This window comes from Thalassophryne amazonica, chromosome 12 (assembly GCF_902500255.1).
Source record: "Thalassophryne amazonica chromosome 12, fThaAma1.1, whole genome shotgun sequence".
Lineage (NCBI taxonomy): Eukaryota > Metazoa > Chordata > Actinopteri > Batrachoidiformes > Batrachoididae > Thalassophryne > Thalassophryne amazonica.
The window spans coordinates 65182854-65201599 of record NC_047114.1 but is presented as its reverse complement, the minus strand read 5'-3'; the positions used below and the strand labels follow the sequence as shown (position 1 = coordinate 65201599).

Here is an 18746-nt window from a genome sequence, read left to right as displayed (position 1 = left end):
CTAAAGACTTGCAAAATACATTCACCCCTATACAGTTGTCATGGAGGTGGAAACTGCCTATAGAGACCAAAACCTTTTTTGGAGCCATCTTCATGCAGTCATTCAATGAATTGCAACTTTTTCCATTTCCAAGTAGGCCTCGTTTGTGACTGGTGGAGTTTGGGGCTTGGTGTATTTCACAAATCTCTATATAATCTCACATCTGGCGTTGATGCCCAGGTACTCTGCTAGCATATAGTCAGCTGTCATGCATCATCACATCCACTACCTTGGGTTCTGGATGCCAAGCACACATGCACACAACCAGTCTATCTTCACCTCTTGAAAGTAGCCATCTACATAACTTACGTGTTTATACAATGTGGAATTTTACACGGGACAGCAGCCATGTAGTAAACACAATGGTCAAACTGCAGGCGTATCATGTTTCACCATGTGTGTCTGTCTGTCTAAGGGTAGTGTTGTTGTGACAGCTGGCTATGCGTGACTAGAAATACCCGTTTGGATTTAACCCTAAACAATCACCACTTTCCACTTCCCCTTGCTCCCCTCAATTCCATCTATTCCTGTAACCCCACAACCTTCCAATCAGTCCAAACCCTGATTTCTGCACACATCCTGAGGACGAGTGGCTAGCAGCGCCCATGTGGATCTGGTTGGTTGTGTGACAGCTTGGCTCAAACACTGATGGATTCTGGACATCCACTCGCCCTGTCAGTTGCCCTGAGGGTGCTCATGGTTTCCGCCACAGGTAGGAATGTTGTATTATTCCCTCTGCAGGCACAGTCTCTCCTGATTTTCTTGGTGTTCCTGCTGTGTTGTGAATCATGAAATAGGCGCAGCTCCTGAAAAATGAATTAACATGCTGTGTGCAGAGCTGCCGAAAGAGTGTGCTGCTTTGACATGTTTAAATGCACAGTCTGATGTTGTAAATCTGGCACAGAGGTTGTTGTAGACCAACATACTGATAGCAGCTTCCAACTACACTCACTCAAAAAACTGATACATTGGATGAACTCAATTCAATTATGAGCAGGAATTCCATCTATTAAATATATGTAGCCCCAATTCAAATAAAACACATCCATGCAGATAAAACAATTTCATTTAGTTGGGACTACATATATTTGTTAGGTGGAGTCCAATCTAATGAGTTGTTTTTTGAGTCAAAGAAATGACTCTTTAGATGTACTCAATTCAGTTATGAACAGGATATCTATCTATGAAATATATGTAGCCCAAACTCAAATGAAGCACATCCATGCGAGATAAAGTAATTTAATTTAGTTGGGACTACATATATTTATTAGGTGGAGTTCAATCCAATGAGTCAGTTTTTTGAGTCAAACAAATGACTCTTTGGATGAACTCAATTCAGTTATGAGCAGGATATCTGTCTATTAAATATATGTAGCCCCAACTCAAATAATGCACATCCATGTAATTTAATTTAGTTGGGGCTACATGTATTTATTAGATGGAAATCCTGCCCATAATTGAATTGAGTTCATCCAAAGAGCCATTTTTTGAGTGCTTAAAACATTTGAAATGAGTCTCATGGCAGTCAAATGGTGGTCGAGTTTAGTTGTGGTTTGGAATTATCTTCATTCCTCAATCTTGCTCTCTGTTAGGGTTACTAAAATTAGGCAATTAGTTTTTATAATTCCAAATCAGAAAAAGCTGGGATGATATGGAAAATGCAATTTTTTAAAGGCAGGTGGATTTTCTTATATTTACTTTAACTTCTATTTCACTTCAGACTGTATGAACCCAGTATACACTCATTCCTGCATTCCACGCCTACAACAACTTCCAAAAAAGTTGGGATGGAGCTATTTATGCCTCGTAATGAGTTTAAAAAAATTAATAATAACGTTATTTCAAACAGGTGATGTCAACAGGTGACTGTGATCGTGATTTGGTACAAAAGCCGTATCCATGAAAAGCTGATTCTTTGAGGAGCAAAGATGAGCAGATTATCTCCAATCTGTCAACAAAAGCATGAGAAAATTATTAAATGTTGAAAGACAGTGTTCCTGTGGGAAAGATTGGAAGGGATTTACATATTTGGAGGCATTTCAGTGCGTAAAGGGCAAGGAGGCAAGACAAAGGTAAACGCATGTAATGTCAAATGTGAGCAGGATGCAAGATGGACCTTCTCAAAGGACCTTCTCTATGGTGAACTAGCCCAAGGAAAGAGAATGAATGGATGATATTAACAAATGAATTTTAACACACAAAGCATGAAATATCTTCGGTTCATACTATCTGCAACAAAATAGAAGTTAAAGAAAATGTAAGAATCACTGCAGCTTCTCTTTTGTTATTTTTGCATTTTACATTTTCCATATTGCCCCACCCTTTCTGCTTTGGATTTGTATGAAATCTGGTGGAAATATGCTTGTAGTTTGTTATGAAAAGACTGCACACCAGTTTGAGAATAATGCTCTAAAATAGCTGTCTCAGCTGAGATAGAGTTATGGAAAAGGATAAGCCAGCCATATACAAACACCGTGATACAGTGCAATAGCGCTGGACCAACATATTGCAGCAGTGTACTGCATAAGAAGTGCAGAACACAGTGCACATATTATGGAGTGTTCCTGTATCTGCGCTATGAAGCAGAAGGAACGGTGTAGTGCTGCACAGATTGTGCAATCTGTGGTGGAAGCAGTCGAATCAGAGCTTCAGTGAGAGAGAAATAAATATGTAACAAGGCCTCATTTATTGATTACTAAAAGTTCTACAATGTGTGCGCACAAGATGCATTTACTGTATTTCCCATATTTGTTTTGTTCATGTGCACAGGATAATTGTGCGCTGAGCCAAGGTGCCAAATGTGCACAGACATCCTGTGGGAAAAAGTTATTATTGGGCATTTATTATCCAAGGATTCCATAGCATAAAGTAGGTGATAGCCTATGACTCTCCCTGGTAGAGGTGGGCGGATCGATCCTAATATCAATAATATCGATACCAACGCTGGTATTGATATTGAACTATCCTTATGTAAAAAGATCGATACTCAAGCTTTTTTTCTCTCCCACACGCACTGACTGCTGCACACGCAGATTCATCAAAGTCTACTCTCTGTCTGTAACAGCAGCGCTGTGCTGTGTCACACAACACGGAGCAGTGCACCCTTGTATTGTGATTTGTCAACCCTCTACCTCAGGAGATTTTGTTTTAAGCTGTGTTAAGTGATATGTTTTTAAACAAAAATGTTGATTGTGATAATAAAGTATTTTGTTGTCACGTACAATGTTTGGCAAAATTCTATCTTAGGTCTTTTGGATCCTTTGGATCTATGAAGCTTAAATATGAAAAAGTATCGGTATTGGTATCGGCATTGGTATCAATATCGGCGATACTGGGCCTGGATTTACTTTGTATTGGATCAATACCAAAATTCCCGGTATCGCCCACCTCTACTCCCTGGATGGGACACCAGTCCATCACAGGTTCCACAGCCAAGGCCAACATGAATTTACAGCTGGGTAGGGGTGATGAAATATCTGACTGAACAGGAATCAAAACCCATGCCTGCTTATTGTTAGATCATGAGCATTAATGTGCAGTGATCTGAATATTGCAACTTGTCAAACAAGCAAACAAAAAAGCAAAACCTCTGCACTTGGTTTCAGACTAGGTTTTTGCTGGTCTGTTACCCAATCACTTTCTGCTGCCAGATGATAGCAATACACCAACACTACACTTGATCAAATCTAATTTTTAGACCTACCATTGTGATTTAAAGAACGGGGCACTGGGCATGAACATTACAACTGCATCAGTTGTATACGCCTTGCACACCGTGTTCTGGCTATAAAATAAGGCCCACAATGTGGTTTATAGATTACTCTGATTTTCTGTGTTGAAATTGTTTCTGGATCACGGAAATGTTGAATGTGGCAGTGTGCGTGCTCAGAATCAGCCTTCTACTTCTGTTCTGTTTTTTTCTATTGTCTGTTTTTCTGCAGCATCTGCACTGAACCTTGAAGGGCAGCTTTTCAAGGATTTGATGAAGGGGTACGACAAGAATGTTCGGCCAATGGAGAAGAGCGGTGATATAACTAAAGTCTACATCAAGTTGACGCTCACCAACCTCATCTCCCTAGTGAGTGAACTTCTGCTTTAGTGTTTGATAGCATTGTGAATGTATAAATTTTTAACTTATTATAAATGTCTCCCATCAGAATGAAAAGAAGCAGGCCTTAATGACCAGCGTCTACCTACAGCTGGTAATTTAACACAACTTATCCTATTTGTTTCCTAAAGTCTTTTGTCCCCCTCTTGCAAAGCTGGCAATGTCTTTTAAACCGCTGCCAAAGCACAGTTTGCACAGCTCGCTCACATAAATAACCTGCAGTATATATGCGCGTGTGTGTGTGTGTGTGTAGAGATGGTGTGACTACAGGCTGAGATGGGACCGGCCGCCCAGGTCGACTATCTACGGAAATATCACCTCTCAGCTACGCATCCCCTCAAAGAGCGTTTGGCTGCCTGACATCGGACTGGAAAATAAGTGAGATCACTTTTCAATCACAAAAGCCAGTTGAGGCATTCATCTCTTTTCTAGGAGGGAACTAACACAAGCTAACACTGTACACAAGCATTCCCAAATAGCAGCAAATAGCTGAGAAACCAGAAGGCTGTCTCAGATTACAGGGTCGAACGTGCAATTCAAGTGTTTCAGTGTGACCTGATCTTTACTACAGGATGATTCATCGTAATGTTTCCATGTGAGCTGTGTGCGGCACCAAAGGCAAACAGAACTCTGCTCTGAAAAGACCACACATTTGCACACTACTGTCCATTTCTTATCTATCTATAAAACAAGATGTGTCTGTGTGTATGTGGCTCACATATCTCACTGACTGTTTGTCAGACCGGGCTCAGCTTTCGGATATGGCTTGCGCATGGCACGATAACTGATAAAGTCTATCAGTTTGAACATTAAATATCTTTTCTTTGTGGTGTGTTCAATTGAATATAGGTTGAAGAGGATTTGCAAATCACTGTATTCTGTTTTTATTTACATTTTACACAATGTCCCAACTTCACTGGAATTGGTGTTGTAAGTTTGTGTTGCAGAAACGAGACACTTAAAGATCTGCACTTGTTGACCCTTTGCGTGCAGATGCGTATGTACCGCTGAAAGAATCCTGCTGATTCCTTCTCCGTGAATAGCAATGTGCCAGGTTCAAGCTTAAAGACAATGACAGATGATGATCTGATTAATTTAATTTGTGTATACTACCCTACCGACCTCTTTGAACCCAGTGCCTTACCTCGTGCTCTGATTAAAGGCTGTGATAGAGCAGGTGTTCTATGCAAAATTTATTTGAGCAAAACATTGGTCATACAATTCCATACTAAAATAATAAAAATACATCACAAACAATGTGTGAAGAATTATTTGCCCTGTCATGACATCCTGCACTGATAAAAATGATTTTTTAGTACTGTAAATATTACTTTTGATTTCATAATTATATTTACAATTGTTTTTAATTCTCCACATTTACTTAAAAAAATACGTAAAGAACCTTTCTATAGAAAAGCTAATACAGAAAAATACAAAAAAAAAAAAAAAAATGTGGAGTGATATTTACTTGAAAAACCTACAAAAGTTTTTATATCACCCATTTTTGTGTTTTCGCTGCCATAGATCTTCCCTTCTTGTATTTTACATTTTTGTGCCTGAATAATTTGTGCATGACAGCCGCACTTGCACCTGAGCTGTATTGATCAATGTCATGAAGTCACATTTATTCTTCTTCACTTTAAATTTGAGGATGGAGACAAAATGTTTGAAGAGTCTGTTGCAGCATGGCAGAGGTCCACGTTCCTGAGTGCCTCTCTAGTTTCTTCATTTGTTTAAATGAACTTGCACTTCTAGAACAATTTGTGTCCATACTTAATGATGAGTAAAGAACAGATAAAAAGTGGAGCAAGCAATTTAAAAAAAATCTTGTTTATCCACAGCATGGCAATAATGTGTTCTTGTTGTCATGTTTTGGGGTTTGTGTCGTGTGCACAGTGTGGATGGAAACTATCAGGTGGCGTATTACTGCAACACACTGGTGTCCCCTGACGGCTGTGTGTTCTGGCTGCCTCCAGCAATATACCACAGTGCATGTGCCATCACTGTCAACTATTTCCCCTTTGACTGGCAGAACTGCACCATGGTATTCCGGTGAGTACAGTAGGGGAGACCGGGGACAATCGTAACACACACCCTGAGCTCACGTCCTCTTTTGTATTTTTACATTTATTTACCACAAACAGCAGTTATTTCAAATTGTTTCACAATGACTGACAGTGGAAAAAAATTGGGACAAATATTAGCGCCACGAATATAACCTACAATAAGAATGACCTGTATGGAACAACGTGCTATTCAGAACTGGCTGTCAAAAGAAAAAAACTGCACATTCTTTTTCAGTTTTCCCATTTTTTGCAGTCATTTACATGAACACTGACATTTGAAAGGGGAACAGTGGCTACAGCTAATGGACATTAGCTTCCGTGATGACAAGACGCACAAACCAAAATCCGCCGTGTTTTCGTTCGCATCATATTCATCTTTAGGCGCATTAACTACTTGCATTTTGTAGTTACAACTGTATTTGCACTGCATTTTTTAACTAAGTGGACAAAGCATCAACAGAAAATCAATATTCAACAAACATTGTCTGTGCTAGTGCACATACATACCCAACGCTGACTGTAGCCTTTAAATATACCCCCTAATTTATGCTTAAACCATGCACACAAACATTTCTACGCAGAGTATGGACTTTATCAACTTGTCCTTCCATTTATAAATGTGTGTAAATATATGAACAGCCCAGAACATGTGTATGCACAACTTTTAGTGGTAGAACAAAGAAACTGCAGCTAAAAATCATTGTTTATTGGTAGAGCATTCTTTATTTCCTCAAATTAATAAGGACACAATTAGCATTTGTGTTGAGTTAGGAAGACATGTAGCCTCATTGGTGTTAAAACCTACAAGTGTGAACTAAACAGCAGCTTCTGACTTCAGAATTTAAATAAAAAATAAATAAAAACTACCTTTGAAATAAAGTACCTAAATCTACACCTGTTACCACAAGGCATAAAGAAAACAGCTTCCCTCCTACAATTTTATATTAAAAATGGGCCAATGTTATTTAAGCTGGTCAAATTTAATTAGGAAAGATTATCTACTACAAAACGCAACAGATTTGTCATGTCCCAAGCTTCTTAAAATGGAGCAATATTTACCTGGTGGCCAATTAATGCAGGTACAAGAGAATTTCACAAAGAGCTCTTGTATCTTTATAAATGCGGCAGTGCAGAGACATCACAAAGGATTCTGGGACTACTCTTATGAAAACAACTGTCTATGTATTTTGTTAATTGGAATGTTTTATAATACTGTAGTTGTTGTGGTGAGTGTGTTAAAACTTCTGAAAGCTTGTTAAAATTATGACTGAGTGATTTTATCAAAAAAAAAAAAAAACAACAACAACAAAAAAACGTGACACTATAAATAAATGTTCTTTACCAATGTTGATTTGGGGGGAGGGTTGACACATGAGGATCCAGGACTGTCCAGAAGGAGACACTGGTCAATAGGTGGCAGCACAACACATGATGGTAAATGGACTGCATTTATATACTGCTTTTCCATCTGTACCAAAAGCGCAAAGTGCTTTACAATAATGCCTCACATTCACACACACACACCAATGTCAGGGTGCTGCATAACAAGGCGCTCACTACACACACACACACCAAGAGCAATCTGGGGTTTAAGGACCTTGCCCAAGGGCTCTTTCAGTCAGATAGGGGTTTAAGCCCATTGTTTATCCACTAGACCATCACCTCCTGGCAAGTTGTCCTTTTCATTGTGACACTATCTGCAGCCACACGTAGTGATTAATTCGGTTTTACTTTCCTGTTTTGTAGACTATTTTGTCCTATATTTGACCACGTAGGAGTCAACATATTTTGTTTGTTGCGTGTCCCCCCTGTGAACAGCTCCCAGTCTTATAGTGCCAATGAGATTGAGCTGCTGCTCCAAGTGGACAAAAACGTGACATTGGAGTGGGTGGACATTGATCCTGGGGCTTTCACAGGTACAGAACTGGCACACCATCAGATCACATGACTAGACAATGCACCCAGAACACTTCAAGTGTCAAATCAAATCAAATCAAATCAATTTTATTTATATAGCGCCAAATCACAACAAACAGTTGCCCCAAGGCGCTTTATATTGTAAGGCAAAAGCCATACAATAATTACAGAAAAACCCCAACGGTCAAAACGACCCCCTGTGAGCAAGTACTTGGTGACAGTGGGAAGGAAAAACTCCCTTTTAACAGGAAGAAACCTCCAGCAGAACCAGGCTCAGGGAGGGGCAGTCTTCTGCTGGGACTGGTTGGGGCTGAGGGGAGAGAATCAGGAAAAAGACATGCTGTGGAAGACAGCAGAGATCAATCACTAATGATTAAATGCAGAGTGGTGCATACAGAGCAAAAAGAGAAAGAAACACTCAGTGCATCATGGGAACCCCCCAGCAGTCTAAGTCTATAGCAGCATAACTAAGGGATGGTTCAGGGTCACCTGATCCAGCCCTAACTATAAGCTTTAGCAAAAAGGAAAGTTTTAAGCTTAATCTTAAAAGTAGAGAGGGTGTTTGTCTCCCTGATCCGAATTGGGAGCTGGTTCCACAGGAGAGGAGCCTGAAAGCTGAAGGCTCTGCCTCCCATTCTACTCTTAAAAACCCTAGGAACTACAAGTAAGCCTGCAGTCTGAGAGTGAAGCGCTCTATTGGGGTGATATGGTACTACGAGGTCCCTAAGATAAGATGGGACCTGATTATTCAAAACCTTATAAGTAAGAAGAAGAATTTTAAATTCTATTCTGGAATTAACAGGAAGCCAATGAAGAGAGGCCAATATGGGTGAGATATGCTCTCTCCTTCTAGTCCCTGTTAGTACTCTAGCTGCAGCATTTTGAATTAACTGAAGGCTTTTCAGGGAACTTTTAGGACAACCTGATAATAATGAATTACAATAGTCCAGCCTAGAGGAAATAAATGCATGAATTAGTTTTTCAGCATCACTCTGAGACAAGACCTTTCTGATTTTAGAGATATTGCGCAAATGCAAAAAAGCAGTTCTACATATTTGTTTAATATGTGTCGCTGTGTTTATGAGATGCACTACAAAATGTTGTTCTACATGGAAATAATGACATTGAATGTGTATTATTAGAGAATGGTGAGTGGGTCATCAAGCACAGGCCTGCTAAGAAGGTGGTCAACACACAGTACACCAGAGATGAGCTGGATTACCAGGAGGTGGTCTATTTCCTCATCATCCAGAGGAAGCCGCTCTTCTATGTCATCAACATCATCGTACCATGTGTGCTCTTCTCCTCCCTTGGCCTTCTGGTCTACTTCTTGCCTGCCAAAGGTCTTTCTTTCACTCTATAATCTTACACAACTTCACTTTTGAGTTATAAACCTCATAGTAGGACAGATACAGTAGTGTTAAGAATAATACAACCCCTGGCAAAAATTATGGAATCACCGGCCTCAGAGGATGTTCATTCAGTTGTTTAATTTTGTAGAAAAAAGCAGATCACAGACATGACACAAAACTAAAGTCATTTCAATTGGCAACTTTCTGGCTTTAAGAAACACTATAAGAAATCAGGAAAAAAAATTGTGGCAGTCAGTAACGGTTACTTTTTTAGACCAAGCAGAGGAAAAAAATATGGACTCACTCAATTCTGAGGAATAAATTATCAAGGTCAAGGTCAAGGTTAATTTATTTGTACCAAAAGGTAAATTTGGTTTGGCAGTGAGTCACTCCATTCATAACAATCACATAACACATAAATACCGATAAAAAATACCATAAATATAATAAAAATAAAAAATAAAAATATAAAAATACAATGAGCAGTGCAAGTACAGGCCAATAGCATGGCACCCAGAAGAAAGTCACAAAGCATGTGCCATCTCAATGCAAAATAGCAGATAAATTAATTAAATATACATTCAAAGTCATCTGTTAAGAACACTAATAGCAGCAGGAATAAAAGTGCTCTTGTAGCGCTTGGTTCTGCAGAAAGGAGCTTTATACCTCCGTCCTGAAGGGAGCAGTTCAAACTGATCAAAAAGAGGATGTGAGGCGTCCTTTAGAACTGCCTCAACCAATCTCTGGAACTGCCTCATGTACAGAGAGGTTGGATACAGCTGAGACTCTCCTCCAATGATTTTGCTCGCCCATTTTACAATCTGATTCAGACTGTTTTTGTTTTTAACTGACAAATTTCCAAACCATGACACCAAACAAAAAGATCAAACAGATTCGATATAACAACGATAAAACATTGTTAACAGTGAAAGGTTAACCGGAAAGGAGCTCCAAAGCCATCAATCCTCAGGTCAGCATTCCTGTCCCGATCCATAAGCCACATCTCAGTCAGTGCTATGATGCCACAGTTGCTGTAATCCTTTATATAACGAGCACTGCTCTGTAATTCGTTCACTTTGTTCCGTATAGACTGCGAATTACCCAAAATAATAGGAGGCAGCGGAACTCGGCCAAGCCCTCGTTTCTTCAGATGCAGACGCACGCCTCCTCTTTTTCCTCGCTTTCGTTTCCCACCTTTGCTTCCCACCGCACCAGGTTTTACAGAGCCAGGTCGTAGTACCATCCTGGAAGTGTGCTCCGCAATCTCAGGTACTCCAAAACGCACTCCAAAGTTAGGCTGGAGCAATTCATTCCGGCTGTACTGCAGTCGGTAGCAACCAACTTTTCCTTGCAGTACGGCAAAAGCCAGACAAAACAAGAGAGTCCAAATACTTAATAGTATAGGGTCCATTTTAGCTGCACTTTGCACTGCGCACCGTATAAGCCCTTAAGCAATAAAATAAGACTTTAAAAACACTAGACTTTAAAAGCGCTGCAAACTTTCACCCACTGCCGAGTCGCAGCGTACGCGTGCACCACCGGAAGTCTCCTCTCTATGGAAATGGAAATTTTCATCCCCAAAACTAACACCTGCATCAAATCAGATCTGCTCGTTAGTCTGCATCTAAAAAGGAGTGATCACACCTTGGAGAGCTGTTGCACCAAGTGGACTGACATGAATCATGGCTCCAACACGAGAGATGTCAATTGAAACAAAGGAGAGGATTATCAAACTCTTAAAAGAGGGTAAATCATCACGCAATGTTGCAAAAGATGTTGGTTGTTCACAGTCAGCTGTGTCTAAACTCTGGACCAAATACAAACAACATGGCAAGGTTGTTAAAGGCAAACATACTGGTAGACCAAGGAAGACATCAAAGTGTCAAGACAGAAAACTTAAAACAATATGTCTCAAAAATCGAAAATGCACAACAAAACAAATGAGGAACGAATGGGAGGAAACTGGAGTCAACGTCTGTGACCGAACTGTAAGAAACCGCCTAAAGGAAATGGGATTTACATACAGAAAAGCTAAACAAAAGCCATCATTAACACCTAAACAGAAAAAACAAGGTTACAATGGGCTAAGGAAAAGCAATCGTGGACTGTGGATGACTGGATGAAAGTCATATTCAGTGATGAATCTCGAATCTGCATTGGGCAAGATGATGATGCTGGAACTTTTGTTTGGTGCCGTTCCAATGAGATTTATAAAGATGACTGCCTGAAGAGGGGTTGCATGTCAGGTAAAGGCACTGGGGAGATGGCTGTCATTACATCATCAATAAATGCACAAGTTTACGTTGATATTTTGGACACTTTTCTTATCCCATCAATTGAAAGGATGTTTGGGGATGATGAAATCATTTTTCAAGATGATAATGCATCTTGCCATAGAGCAAAAACTGTGAAAACATTCCTTGCAAAAAGACACATAGGGCCAATGTCATGGCCTGCAAATAGTCCGGATCTTAATCCAATTGAAAATCTTTGGTGGAAGTTGAAGAAAATGGTCCATGACAAGGCTCCAACCTGCAAAGCTGATCTGGCAACAGCAATCAGAGAAAGCTGGAGCCAGATTGATGAAGAGTACTGTTTGTCACTCATAAAGTCCATGCCTCAGAGACTGCAAGCTGTTATAAAAGCCAGAGGTGGTGCAACAAAATACTAGTGATTTGTTGGAGCGTTCTTTTGTTTTTCATGATTCCATAATTTTTCCTCAGAATTGAGTGATTCCATATTTTTTTCCCTCTGCTTGGTCTAAAAAAGTAACCGTTACTGACTGAATTTTTTTTTCTGATTTCTTATAGTGTTTCTTAAAGCCAGAAAGTTGCCATTTGAAATGACTTTAGTTTTGTGTCATGTCTGTGATCTGCTTTTTTTTCTACAAAATTAAACAACTGAATGAACATCCTCTGAGGCCGGTGATTCCATAATTTTTGCCAGGGGTTGTAGTAGTGCTATGTGACTAAAAAGATTAATCCAGGTTTTGAGTATATTTCTTATTGTTACATGGGAAACAAGGTACCAGTAGATTCTGTAGATTCTCACAAATCCAACAAGCCGAAGCATTCATGATATGCACACTCTTAAGGCTATGAAATTGGGCTATTAGTAAAAAAAAGTAGAAAAGGGGGTATTCACAATAATAGTAGCATCTGCTGTTGACACTACAAACTCAAAACTATTATGTTCAAACTGCTTTTTTGGCAATCCTGTGAATCACTAAACTAGTATTTAGTTGTATAACCACAGTTTTTCATGATTTCTTCACATCTGCGAGGCATTAATTTTGTTGGTTTGGAACCAAGAATTTGCTCGTGTACTAGTGTGCTTGGGGTCATTGTCTTGTTGAAACACCCATTTCAAGGGCATGTCCTCTTCAGCATAAGGCAACATGACCTCTTCAAGTATTTTGACATATCCAAACCGATCCATGATACCTGGTATGTGATATATAGACCCAACACCATAGTAGGAGAAACATGCCCATATCATGTTTGCACCACTATGCTTCACTGTCTTCACTGTGAACTGTGGCTTGAATTCAGAGTTTGGGGGTCGTCTCACAAACTGTCTGCGGCCCTTGGACCCAAAAAGAACAATTTTACTCTCATCAGTCCACAAAATATTCCTCCATTTCTCTTTAGGCCAGTTGATGTGTTCTTTTGCAAATTGTAGCCTCTTCTGCACAGAGGGACTTTGCGGGGGATTCTTGCAAATAAATTAGCTTCACACACTTCTCACAGCACTTACAGGTAACGCCAGACTGTCTTTGATCATCCTGGAGCTGATCAATGGCTGAGCCTTTGCCATTCTGGTTATTCTTCTATCCATTTTGATGGTTGTTTTCCGTTTTCTTCCACACGTGTCTATTTTTTTGGGGGTCCATTTTTAAAGCATTGGAGATCATTGTAGATGAACAGCCTATAATTTTTTGCACCTGCGCATGTTTTCCCCTCTCCAATCAACTTCTTAATCAAACTATGCTGTTCTTCTGAACAATGTCTTGAATGTCCCATTTTCCTCAGGCTTTCAAAGAGAAAAGCATGTTCAACAGGTGCTGGCTTCATCCTTAAATAGGGGACACCCAATTCACGCCTGTTTGTTCCACAAAATTGACGAACTCACTGACTGAATGCCACACTACTATTATTGTGAACACCCCCTTTTCTACTTTTTTTTTTTACTAATAGCCCAATTTCATAGCCTTAAGAGTGTGCATATCATGAATGCTTGGTCTTGTTGGATTTGTGAGAATCTACTGAATCTACTGGTACCTTGTTTCCCATGTAACAATAAGAAATATACTCAAAACCTGGATTAATCTTTTTAGTCACATAGCACTACTATTATTCTGAACACTACTGTATATGAGAAGGGGCTGTGTGTTTTATGATAAAAGCACCAGATTATGCAGACATTATTTGATATATCATTTAAAAATGAGATATTATGCCAAACTGAGTTTTTTCTCCTTTTTATTGATGTAATTGTGGTTGAAATGGATTCAGTGTTTAAAAAAGAAAACAACAGTACAAACCATCTCAGATTTGTTGGTTTCCAAGCATGGACAGCCCACTTAAAAATCACACCATAGATTTTCAATAAATGGTAAATGGACTGAATTTATATAGCACTTTTCCATCTGCATCAGATGCTCAAAGCGCTTTACAATTATGCCTCACATTCACAACAATGTCAGGGTGCTGCCATACAAGGCGCTCAATACACACCGGGAGCAATAGGGGATTAAAGGCCTTGCCCAAGTGCCCTTAGTGATTTCCAGTCAGGTGGGGATTTGAACCCATGATCTTCTGGACTCAAGCCCAACACCTTAACCACCACCTCCCCAATAATATTCAGGTCTGGGGACTGAGATGGCCATTCCAGAACATTGTACTTATTTCTCTGCATGAATACCTTAGTAGATTTTGAGCAGTGTTTGGGGTCGTTGTCTTGTTGAAAGATCCAGCCCCGGCGCAACTTCAACTTTGTCACTTATTCATGAACATTGTTCTCAAGAATCTGCTGATATTGACTGGAATCCATGTGACCCTCAACTTTGACAAGATTCCCAGTACCTGCACTGGCCACACAGCCCCACAGCATGATGGAACCACCTCCAAATTTTACTGTAGGTAGCAAGTGTTTTTCTTGGAATGCATGTGTTCTTTTTCAGCCATGCATACTGCCCCTTGTTATGTCCAAATAACTTATTAGTTTCATCAGTCCACAGCACCTTCTTCCAAAATGAAGCTGGCTTGTCCAAATGTGCTTTAGCATACCTCAAGTGACTCTGTTTGTCGCATGTATGCAGAAAAGGCTTCCTCTGCATTACAGCATTATACAGCATCTCTTTATGCAAAGTGCGCTGTATCGTTGAATGATGCACAGAGACACTATCTGCAGCAAGATCATGTTTTAGGTCTTTGGAGCAAGTCTGTGGGTTGAGTTCAGTTGGAATATATTAGATGACTGCATTTGCATGCATTAGTCTTGCCCTTTGGTCACATTAGCTGAGAGACACGACACAGCAACTGCCAACCCGAGTAAAAATCCAGTGTGACATCAGATGGATGCTTGCTCGAACAAAATAATCCAAGATGATGGAATATGAACCGAAACAGCTATATTTCTGTATAAATCTGTTTGTCTTTTTTTCCCCTCTTATATTTTGTAAAAGTTTGTGGGGAAAAAAAATTCTAAAGCTAAAAACACACCTCTGACATTTTAAGGAGATGTTAGCATGCTAACTGGTTATCACCAGTCACTGTGAAAAACAAAGGACTGAAATAAATCAAGTGCTGCAAGTAGCACTGTTCAAGTGATGGGAGCAGTGCCTTCTTGATGACGTGGTCACGTGATGAGTCCGACCTCTAGTTCTTCTGTCCCACTTTTAATCAGATGGTATCATTCCTTTTTAACTAATAGATTACAACAAGTTAGAGTTAATCAAGCTCTTTCGGTACTCAAATCATCAAATACAGGTGTACCACAAGGCTGTGTCAGTTCTCCTGTTCTCTTCACTCTTTATACTAATAACTGTACAAATAACTACTGCAATAACTTTGTTTTTACATTTTCTGATGATACAGCTATTTTGAGCCTACTGCACAAAGATTCAAGTCCAACAAAGTACTTCCTTGAAGTGAAACACTTTGTGCAGTGGTGTGATGACAACCACTTGGTTTTAAATGTCAATAAAACCAAGGAAATGATTCTGGATCCAAGGACTGTTGGGGACCATACTCCTGTGGTCATACATGGTATTCCCATTGACCAGGTCAACTCATACAAGTACTTGGGGCTGCACATAGACAATACCTTCAGCTGGACTGCACATGTGGACAGTTTGTGCTCCCGATTCTTTAAGACTTTATTTCCTTCGTAGACTTCGTTTTTATGGAGTCAATCAGAAAATTATGTTGTTGTTTTACCAGGCAGTGTTAGAGAGCCTAGTTAGGTATGGCATGACTGCCTGGTATGGCAATCTTTCTGTACAATTTAAAACGAAACTTAACAGACAAATTGATGATGCAATGAAGATAATCGGAAAGAAACAATATCAGTCCCTCAGTTCACTCTATGAAGAGTCTGTTTTGAAAGCAGCTCAGAGGATACTGATGGATTCAGTTCATGTTCTTCACGCAGAGTACACTCTCCTTCCTTCTGGGAGAAGGTACAGAGTTCCTCGGAGTAGACTGAATAGATTTAAAAATTCATTCGTCCCCATGTCTATTAAATTGTTAAACAATAATGTTTAAAATTGGAATTATGCAATATTTATGGTGTTTCTCCTGACTCCTGTCATGTTAATTTGTTATGGATGTGGTTGTGTTTTTATCTGTATTGTTTGTTTTCTCTTTTCTTGTAAGGCACCTAGCATGAGTCCAAGACAAATTTCCCTGAGGGGACAATAAAGTGTATCGTATCGTATATCGCATACTCTGTTTCCATCAACACTAGTTAAGTGCCATGTGACTGGGCCATAACATCCCTGACTGAATGTTGCTTTGTGCAGCTGGTGGTCAGAAGTGCACAATGTCCATAGCAACTCTTCTGGGCCAGACGGTGTTCCTCTTTCTTATTGCTAAGAAGGTTCCGGAAACATCAAAGGCAGTGCCTCTTATTGGAAAGTAAGACCTCAGAGGCTTACTAAGATTTCAGATCTCCGTGTCCATGCTCAGTGATCTCACACCGCCATGATCTGACTGTAGGTATCTGATGTTTGTGATGTCCGTCACCACCATGGTAGTGATGAACTGTGTGATTGTCCTCAACATCTCCCTGAGAACTCCGAGCACTCACATCATGACAGACGGTGTCCGAAAGGTGAGGCAATCATCACACTGAACCCTGTTCTACATGTAAGACACCGGATTATACTTTGACCTTGTGTGACCTTTAGGTCTTTCTGAACCTCCTGCCTCGGCTGCTCAGGATGCAAATGCAACCGTGGACGCAGAACAATCCTAACGCCTCAGAAGCTGACGGCGGTGGAATTCAGTTTAATGACAGGAACACTGCCTTCCTGGTGCGCTGCAGACGCCGCAGCTCTGTGAGCCTCATTAGCAAAGCAGAGGAATACGCCACGAAAACAGCTCGGTCTGAACTCATGTTTAACCAGCTGAGGGAGCGAAATGGATTGATAAAGTCAGTTTTAGATAAGCTGCGTAAGTATTGCAATGATACATTTGCATGTATGTCTCCTGTCATGAATGCACCAACATTTGGTTTACTTTCGCTGCACCTAGATGGCGGGTTGGAGGGGAGCACGGCCGAGCAGATTGGTGCGAGTCTGGCAAAAGCCTCTCCAGCACTGAAACAATGCATCACCTCCTGCAAGCACATAGCTGAGAGTGCACGCCAGAAGAACAGCTTCCAGACTGTAAGTTCAACATCTGCACTACCACCAGAGGTTTAAAGAAATCACCTGCACCTGTTGACTATAGGGAGATACATAAGACTTTGTGTGGTAACTTCTCATGCTCCCTTCCCCTCCAGGAGAATGAGGAGTGGTTTCTGGCCGCCCGGGTGATTGACAGAGTCTGCTTTATCATCATGGCGCTGGTATTTTTTATTGGCACTATTGGGATCTTCTTGATTGGCCATTTCAACCAGCCTCCACCCACACCGTTCCACGGGGATCCTAAGAAGTACCTTCCTCCCGAAGTAATCTAATTCCAAATGGGAGATAGGAGCTCAACGATGTCCACCGACTAGAACAATACACATTCTGCATTTGTGTTGGCTCCAAATGTGGGTCCATGCAGCAAAAGAACAGTTGAATTTACACATTCACTGTGATCTTGTGTGGAAAGCATGCTGGAGTTGTACAGTGGTGTTAAATAAAAAAAACTGTTTTTCCAGTCAGTCCCTTGTGACCAAGATAACTTCAGTTATACTGGCCTGATTGTCATCAAATGTGGTATATGCATTACACATAGTGACTGCAAGAAGTGATTGATTTGGGGTACAAAAGGTCAAATTTCAAGGGGAACGCCAGTATTTTTCAACATGGCTTAACATTTTTAGATGTTTGTGGGTTCAACTCTTCACTTAGGACAAAAATGATTTTAATCAATCCAGTGCTGACTTTGAATGTAAACACATTACAGCCTGAAGAGCTGCACAATGTAAGGCTATGGGGAAAGCTAAAGAACTCAAAGTAATCTGCTTCTTGTACTCATTAAGCAGGATAAAATATCAGAAGTTTCTGCTAGCATGGAGAGGATCTTAACAGAGGTGCACATGCATGTTTGTCTCAGTAAATTAAAAGTAAAAAAAAAAAAAAATAAAAACACTGTTTTAACAGCATTTTACCTTTGCCACCTGTTTTGGTGACATCACTCTACACTACAAGCCAGATGCCAATGAGGGACTTGTTCCTGTTGAAAGCAGAACAATTTCCATAGCACTTACCTTCATAAGTCACTACACACCGTATTTACAGGTACCTTTATTTGAGAAAGCTTGATTTACTATTGATGTCACCTGCTTGTGTCTGAGCTTTTTTCTTTCATTGCATTTACATTTGTGAGGGAGCTCTTGACATTACTCTCTTGTAAAACTCATGGGCCACTCATATTTTCAAGATTTATAAAAAGGCCACCATTCTGACATACTGCATTGCAGAATCTCACTACATAGACCAACTGGGAAAATATATGTCCAAACGTAGGTTACTGACTTCAAAGAAGTTAAGTCCGATATAGTCCCTGAGGCCGACTGGACTGGTGCTTATCCTCATATATCATGGTA

At 40.1% G+C, this 18746-nt stretch overlaps 1 protein-coding gene across 1 annotated transcript; it reads left to right on the top strand.

Annotated features, from left to right (window-relative positions):
* Positions 1–580: 580 nt before the first annotated feature.
* Positions 581–17939, top strand: chrng (cholinergic receptor, nicotinic, gamma). The gene is made up of 12 exons (XM_034183166.1): positions 581–751; positions 3981–4117; positions 4197–4241; positions 4401–4525; positions 6044–6199; positions 8032–8129; positions 9273–9473; positions 16507–16621; positions 16703–16817; positions 16894–17158; positions 17240–17373; positions 17490–17939. Exons 1-12 carry the CDS (start codon positions 688–690, stop codon positions 17664–17666), a joined length of 1632 nt encoding a protein of 543 aa, XP_034039057.1. The 5' UTR covers positions 581–687; the 3' UTR covers positions 17667–17939.
* Positions 17940–18746: the final 807 nt, after the last annotated feature.

What these genes read in the sequence shown, in the direction of transcription:
- chrng (XM_034183166.1), top strand. Translation starts at nt 688, where the DNA reads ATGGATTCTGGACATCCACTCGCCCTGTCAGTTGCCCTGAGGGTGCTC. An exon ending in GCTCATGGTTTCCGCCACAG is followed by an intron (nt 752 to 3,980) that starts GTAGGAATGTTG and finishes GTTTTTCTGCAG; the next exon opens with CATCTGCACTGAACCTTGAA. An exon ending in CCAGCGTCTACCTACAGCTG is followed by an intron (nt 4,242 to 4,400) that starts GTAATTTAACAC and finishes GTGTGTGTGTAG; the next exon opens with AGATGGTGTGACTACAGGCT.